Here is an 8,287-nt window from a genome sequence, read left to right as displayed (position 1 = left end):
AAAAAAAAAAAAAGAAAAGGAAATAGAATCACTTTTTGCCTTTGGTACCCCACACCTTCCAAATGGGTTATAATGACTAAGCAGCTGTATGAATGGTCAGTGACTGTATGTACAGCTCCATCCTTTTACTGAACATAGTTGTTTATTGCTACTGGAAATACCCCACCTAAAGCTAGTCTTTTGTTGTCATTTTATGCCGTTTTTTCCAGCACTTTGAAGTATAATATCTAGGAGTTTAAGCACTTTTTCCTAGTGTTGCCAGTACTCTGATAGTCTGGCTTGCCCAATATATTCATTCTCTTTTGAGTAATTTCTTCCTAGGTAATTTTTCTTCCCGTTAACAGAATCATAATTAACTCAGAGTTCACAGCTATCTCTACACTCTATGGAAAATAATAGCAGTAACTTTATTAAAGTATGTCTTACAAGTAGGCTTTAAGTGAACATTTTTCAAATGTATTTTATTTTAGTCTATTTGTAGTCTCTTAGGGGTTTTATCAGTAAGACCTTCTCAGGAAGAAGATTGTCCTTTTTAGGACAATGTCTTATTTTGTGTGTGTGTGCGTGTGTGTGTGTGTGTGTGTGTGTGTGTGTGTGTGGCTTTTTTGTTCTCTTTTAACAGAATACGACCCACCAGGATATCTCTACCAAGGATCAGATATGAATGGGCAGATGGTGGAATACACCAGTCTCTCGGGAGCAAGTCAGATAAATGGAAACGTTCACGGAGGCTTCCTAACCAATGGTGGTCTCAGCAGTGGCTATTCCCACCTTCACCATAAGGTCCCCAACGGAGTCAATGGAATTGTGAATGGGAGCCTAAATGGAGGGCTTTACTCTGGACACACCAACTCTCTAACCAGGACACATGTGGATTTCGAACATCCTCATCATCTAGTGAATGTAAGAGACCTAACTATATAAATAAAAACCCCTCTGTCCCTCAGGGTGCCAAGTGCCAGAACAAGGACAGCATGCTGGGCTTTGTTCAATAGAGAAACCTCACAGGTTCCCTTGAATGGAAACAGCATCGATCACTGGCAGCCCTTTGATCCCGAGTAGTCTTTGTAAGTTGTTTCCTATTGCCAGGTAATAGTTATATTCATCAGTTTAGTTTCATTTTAAAATTACTAAACACTGAAAGTGGAATACCAGCAATGAACAGACTGGAAGTTGTTCTTTAGATGAAATGGAAATACCACTGGACATAGACAAGACCAAATAACTTTAAATTTGATTTATTGAGAGCACGGTCTTGAAAATGCAAATGCCGAGAAGAGGCAGGCAGATCAGGACATTGTGGGAGTGAGATGGTAGCGTTGGAGGTGATGCCCACCTGGAGAGCACAGACTGTGTCTTCGGGAAGCAGCTGCAGTTTGACACTTACAGTTGTCATGGGCTGAGGGCCCAGTGTTGCCACATTTTCTGATTTTTCAAAACCTCTGTAAATCCAGGTGAAATTGACCGATTTGTACATGCTGGCACCTAATTCAAATATGAAAACATATGTAGGCCATCCCAGACATCTCTGCAGGCCACCGGGTTGTGACTTCTGACCTTTCATGGGCTTCTTTTGTTGGTTTTTGCCCAATATGTTTTGTTGTTGTGGCTGGTAAGCTTTTCACATTTTACAATGTTAGTATTCTTTAGCCACAAAGAGTGATAATCCCTTAAGACAACCTTATTTCAGAGATGACTAGTTGATACCGTTTAATTTTCGAAATGGGAGTAGAATGACTAGCATATTTTAGACTTAGCTGGGGTTCTCTGCACTAGAAAGTTTGATTTATGACATTGTTTGGATGCACATCTATATTACTTTTGATCAAATAGATACCGTGTTTAATTGATCGAATTAAGCACTCAGTTTTTGGCATTGTTCTGATTACAAATAAATTTACCGTGACCCACAGCGTGCTGCGATTTGAAGAAGCTTAGAGGTTTTCTTTCCCCATCTTCAGTTTATTAAAGATTTGTTAAAATCTATTTGGAGAACAAAACTAATATGTACTCATATTTTAAAGCTAGAAATTGAATGGCTTTTGTGTGACCTGGCTTTTGTATGTTGTGGAAGAAATATTAATTTGCTTTAATGCATCTCACTACTAAAAGAGAATAATGATTTCATTGTTGTGTGTGGAAAGATACAGCATGTATTCAGACTTCTGAACGTCTTTGGTCACCATTCCTAGTCCAAACTACTACGATTGTCCAAGAAAACTGAAGGAGAGAGTAGTAACGTTTGAATAGCACACACTGTTTCCATAAGGAGAAAAAATAAGGCCAATGTTTTCTTCAGTGTTTGAACACAGAACCTTGGGATTTTTGAACAGTGAATTTCTATTGAAATAATAGGCGCCCCATTTGGTGTACAATGTCAGAAGTTATCTGTGATTTTAAATTATTAGATTTCTTTTCTGGGTGGGGGAAATGAAGAAATTTTAACAGTGTTAGTGACCCTAAAAATCATTGCACTAACTTTAACATGTTTAGGGATTCAGAGAATCCCTAACCCACAACGTTACCCTGCAGGTTGTGAAGTTCATTTTCTGAGCCTTTCAGGTTTGCCCTCAGACGGAATATAGGATAGGAGAGTTCTTTTCTCTTGATATGTTCTTAATCGTTCCTATTGCTGGTTGGATCAGAAACACTGAAGGAAATTTTCAGCACTTTTGGTTTGCTTAGATTCTGGCTGCTGTTATTAAATGAATGGAAATGGAAAGTATTCTAGGAAAAACAATTGCCTGAACTTTTCCTAACCTTGAAGGCCTGCTTTGGGTTTGGGTGCAGTGTGACAGCCTCTCCCACCTTTTATCAAACTCAGTTCTGTTTTTCTTCTGAAAGCAGAATTCTGCCTGTGACTATCAGGCTAGTTTGATTTTTAACTTCATTTTGAAGAACCTTGCTATCGTTATCTGTCAAGTGAACATTTTACAATGAGGTATGTGTTAATCTGGGCATTTTTCTTAATTGCTGGGCAGTTCCGCCAAAACCAACATCCAAATATTAACACGCCCCCTCCAAGTCATTGCTGGCCGCAGATCCTCTCCATCTGGAAAAATATAGCGTGCTTTAAAACTCAGCGTTGTCAAGTGAACAGACCTCATCGAAATAATTACAGGAAAATGAAGATGAGTTTATCATGTGACATCATCCACACAGGTTTTACACCCTGTTTCTCCAACTGGCATCACATGAAATTCTTCCCTGACTGCCGAGAAAGGAAAAATGAACAGAGGCTATAACGTATAATGTATTTTGAGCCCACTAGATTTGAAGGGAAGTGACGAAACCTTTCCCTTCATTTATTTGCTTTTGTCTATTACAGAAATACGTAGAAAAACCTGGCAGTGAAGTTTTTGGAATACAGTTTAATATAGTGCAGAACTCTCATTCACTCCTTTGTGAATATGGGTCAATGATATTCACAATGGCATTGCTCTGGGACTTGGTTAGAATATACCGTGTGCCCATTTATGGTTGACATGGCTTATGTGTATTTGTGATTATTTGGCTACTGGTCTGTGGGCACCTTCAGCATTCCTTCTTCTTTTCTTTTTCTCTGACCCTCCTTCCTGTCCAGGGTGGTGGAATGTACACGGCCGTGCCTCAGATTGACCCTCTGGAGTGTGTTAACTGCCGAAATTGTCGAAACAACAATAGGTATGTTAATAATGTGTCTGCACAAGCTGTTGTGAATAAGGCATATGCATCCTTTTATTTTTCCCTTCAGCAAAGGAAGTTCTTGGAATTTTACGTAGGATATAAAGTTCAGGATTTGCAGTCTTAAATTTAAGGCTAGTACTGATTTTTTGCCTCTGCTTTCCAATTTTTATCTTTTTGTGCCTCGGTGTCTTTAGCTATATAGAAACAATCTTAAAGGGTCTGTTTGTCACGGAAATATTATTATAAGTCTTCATGTTTTTGAAAATTTTGAATTAGAGTCATTCTCTGTTATAAAGACCTAATCTTTTCTCACCTTTTATTTTCTACTCTATGTTATGGGATGTTATGAGGATGAATGACAGTGTGTCCAAGTGTTGGGGGGAGGCGGGAACCCTCTGTATATAGTAATGTTTTTTTCATAGTAATATTACTGAAATTTTCCTACCAGATTATCCAGTGTGTTTTTTTTTTAATTCTTAAAATCTTAAGAAAATTAAGTAGCAAAACCTTGCTTTGAATTTTGTATTTTAGTTTTAAAAGTGACGTGTACTCACAGTATTTCAAACAAGATAGAAATATGTAGAGCAATGTGCATTTAACACACAGGATATTCAGCACACCTTCCTACTATCTCTATATTAATCCCAAAGGATTACCAAGCTTTTTGTTGTATTAAAGTTGTTTCAGAAATCTTAGCTCTTTTTTTTACATAATATTGTTATTGAATTACATGGTGTCAAAAGTCCTTCCTTCTCAGTTCTAAAACTCTACAACCAAAAAGATTATATCATAGTTGGTACACAAAATAACTGGCGTATGGGTTGGAGTTTAGATATTTTATTATTGAAATGATGTTTGACCTATATACTTAAAATGGATTAACAGTTAAGAGTTGTCTCTGGGAGTTACTGAAACCAGAACTTGAAGAAGGATGAGGCCAACCATCGAATTAAAAGTACATTGTTTCAGCCTGCGTTTTGAGAGTTGCAGAATAAAAGCAATGAAGCTTCTTGGAGATTTTTTGTTATCATTTACTTAACCCATTTCAGTGTGTCTATAAAAGAGCCATCTGCTTATTTTATGTACTAAGGTTTACTTGTTACATATCTCAATTGTTTATGACCCTGGTTTTGAAAATACTCATCACATTGAAACCACATTTTTGTCTTGAGCTTTTCATGCACTTTACCACAGTTTGTTAGGCAACATGCTAAAGACCTGGTAAAGATGGTTCATGTACCTGGCGAGTAATCAGATGGATTTAGTTACAAGTGGTTTTGCTTAGAAAGATAATGTGTTTTCTTTTATGGTTCTTGGTCATCAGCAGATCTTGATTCTCCCTGGACAATAGAATGGTATAACGACAGGATCTCTGGTCTAAGAATAAGTAGACCTGGGCTCTGACATAGCTTAAACCTGTGATCTTGTGAAACTTACATGATGTTTCTGAAGCTATTTCCTTAACCGAAAAGGGGAAAATTGTCCTAGGTAATGTAAAATTGCTCCCAACATAATGTGATGGTAGTCTCTGGCAATTTCCTGCCACTCATGTCTTTGTGATGAAGTATCATCTTAATATCAAGAATACATCCCATGTCCTTAGAGGGACTTATATGACCTCTGCCATTTAAATGACCTTGAATTTGTGGCTATTTGTATGTGTAATGGGGGTGTGTGTGTGTACGTGTGCACGCATGTGCGTGTGTATGTAGTATTTTAGTATTTGAAAGTTTTTATTATAATAGTTTTTTTTCCCCTTTAAGACAATGGACAATTGTATTTCTATTAATTTTCAAGTTAATGACTTACTGCATTTCATGTGTGTGGGTTTTACTGTTATCTGGGAATTTAGGTGAATTCTCTTCAGCTTGGAACACCAGATGCTTTTTCTTCCTGATTTAAATTTTCTTCCTCATGAGAATCTACCTGTTTAGGGCAAGTCTTGACTTGCCTGCATTGCCTCCAAGGTTAGCCAGTGTCTCACCTGGCTCCCAGGAGCAACTGTATGATTTTGACACTTAATGATTGGATAGATATCAATAAGTACCTACCTTCAGCTCTGGAAAACTTGAATTATTAAATTTAAAGATTTTAAGTCTTTTCACTTTGGAATTGAGAACAGATATCTCCTCGTAAGATCTTACAAATGACAAAATTTCTAAAAAGCTGTGAACACTGAAAGGTAGATGATATGTGGTTTACTCTCAAAATGTAGAAAATGGTAGTAAGTTTATGCTTTTGGAATATCCACATTGTTACTGTGAATGAGTTTGCATTTCTGAATGTCAGCTGAAATAGTGTAAACATAGACAGAAGCATGATTTCAGTTAAGTTATATGAGGGCTATCAAGTAGGCCTCATAGGGTTTTTGGCTATTCGGTCAAACAAAGCAAAACAAACATGTGAAGTAGTAGACTATCATAGTTGTAGGGAGAGAAAGAAGAATTTTGAGAGATTTAGGGTTTAGAAAGAGATGAGTCTGAGAGATTAAAAAAAAGAAAAGACCAAGTAATTGGTTGAAGAGGCCAGTGAAAGAAGCAGCTGAAGGTGATGTCTAGGTGTCTGGGTGCAGCCATCGAGGCAGAAAACACTGCAGGAGATGAAGAGTTGCCACCCCACAGTGTACTTCTGGGGAGCTGCCCTCTGAGATCTGGCGGTGCCTCTGCAATTCACCTTCTTCATTCCACGGATACTAAGAACTGGAGAAGTCTTGCGTGGGGCCTTTTCTGTATGGACTCTTACCTGCCCTGTGCCCTGCCACTCCAGGTTCTTTTTTCTCTGCCTTCTCCGTTGTAAACTTAAGCGTATTTCTTAGAGTGAGCTTTTAAGAAACAAGACATTGCCAACCCTTGACCCCTCTTATCTCTCCTTCTGGAGAGAAAACGTTGCCTCTATTATGTATATGAGAGTATGATGTGAACAGTTGAGAACAGGTGAGGGGAGGGTGCACTATATAGATCTGTGGGGAAGTTTTTCTTGATTCTGGGGCTCTTGTGACATGCCATAAATGACCGCTTGCCTCACTGTGTTCCATTCCCTTGAATCCTTTTTAGTTTCTTTTGGTTTTCTTTTGTTGTTTTGAGACAGAGTCTCACGCCGATACCCAGGCTGGAGTGCAGTGGTGTAGCCTTGGCTCACTGCAGTGCTGCTTCCTGGGTTCAAGTGATTCTCATGCCTCAGCCTCCCTGGTAGCTGGAATTACAGGTGTGTGCCGCCATGGCTGGCTAAATCTTTTGTATTTTTAGTAGAGACGGAGTTTTGCCATGTTGGCTAGGCTAGTCTCAAACTCCTGGCCTCATATGATCTGCCCGCCTTAGTCTCCCAATGTGCTGAGATTACAGGCGTGAGCTACCGCGCCTGACCCCTTTGCAGTTTTTAAGAGTAATGTGTAAAGCTCACTATGAACACCTAGAAAGAAGCATATTTAATGCAGCTTTGCAGAGAGCCAGTTCCTTACACCAGAGACCTAATCAAGAAATCCTTGTGCCGTTTGGGCATTTCAAGAGTTAAACGGATTTTAATCAAAAAACATCAAAAGCTTTCTACCCTTCTCTTCTCCTCTCCTGAATTCAAAAGGCAGTAATGCAGCTCTGGATATGTAATCAAATGTGGCTTATTAGTTGCTTGGCTAGTTTAATGGAAAGGGATTGACATTAAATCTGGTCTTTTTTAACATCAGCCTTGATAATTTGTAAGAGAGAGTAGAGAGGACACTGATGAAATTCACAGATGAACAAACTGAGAGATCCCATCAGGAAGGAATGAGAAATTAAGAGTCTTAGACAGACTGGAGATGGACAGGAAGTCTCCCAGCAAAAATCAGCTTGGAAAAATTATATAATTCATGTGGGAAAAAAAGTACAAGTTACATGGCTGATAGTCAAGAGAAGCAGTAAAACGATTGGGAACAGTGCTTTAGAGAACAAAGATACTACAGATGACTTCCGAGTTTTGTATAATGACAACCTTAAAAGTCTGTGTCTTGGGTTTGGGAATACTCTTTCACCAACCTGAAACCCTCCGTGGATGTCAGATGTCCTCTGATGACAAAAAAATATAGAGATGAATATGAGAACATTAATTATAATAGCAGTTCTTTCAGGCCTAAGGTTTGATCTACCCACTTGGTTTGCTAAGTATGAAAACAAGAAGTTGTCCAGTTGACCCAAGCTTTTTCTTCCAGCAGAAAACGTGCATTCAGCTTCTCTTCCATCTATGGTAATCTCCCTATTTCCCTAAAAAATTCAGAGTGCTGTGTTGAATTTAAAAAATTGATCAGTACTTTCCTTTTGGGGAAGTTATATCTCCCCAAATCTGTCTCCTACTTCTAAGATGGAGACCTAGGGCCTGTTGTCACAAAGTCAGGGAGTCCAGCTTTTTGTCTTTCTTTATAAGCTCGTGTGTGTCTGTCAACTTGCCATGTTCAGGAATACACTCAGTCATTTGTTGTCACTCAACATTTACTGTCATGTTTTATGTGACGGCTGCTGATAAATTAATTCCCAAAAAGAAACTCCCACTCTAATGCTGCAGTCCTCGCAACATCCAACAGAGCAGACATCGAGAAGGGAAGACACTGTGGCCCTGGAGCGGTGCCTTCAGGGTTCTTTTTATTTTATTT

The 8,287-nt window shown here is 38.7% G+C and overlaps 1 protein-coding gene across 3 annotated transcripts in view; it reads left to right on the top strand.

The window, feature by feature from the left end:
- CDON (cell adhesion associated, oncogene regulated) overlaps positions 1–8,287 on the top strand; it is a 108,336-nt gene that overhangs the window by 87,226 nt on the left and 12,823 nt on the right. For all 3 annotated transcript variants that reach the window (XM_017892319.1, XM_017892316.1, XM_017892317.1), the window contains exons 17-18: positions 623–903; positions 3,584–3,663. In XM_017892319.1, the coding sequence (XP_017747808.1) occupies positions 623–903; positions 3,584–3,663 (361 nt within the window). The remainder of the gene's footprint in view (positions 1–622; positions 904–3,583; positions 3,664–8,287) is intronic.

Source organism: Rhinopithecus bieti, unplaced genomic scaffold (genome assembly GCF_001698545.2).
Source record: "Rhinopithecus bieti isolate Rb0 unplaced genomic scaffold, ASM169854v2 scaffold_20150, whole genome shotgun sequence".
NCBI lineage: Eukaryota > Metazoa > Chordata > Mammalia > Primates > Cercopithecidae > Rhinopithecus > Rhinopithecus bieti.
The sequence above is the reverse complement of the archived record's forward strand: the minus strand, read 5'-3'. Positions and strand labels throughout refer to the sequence as shown.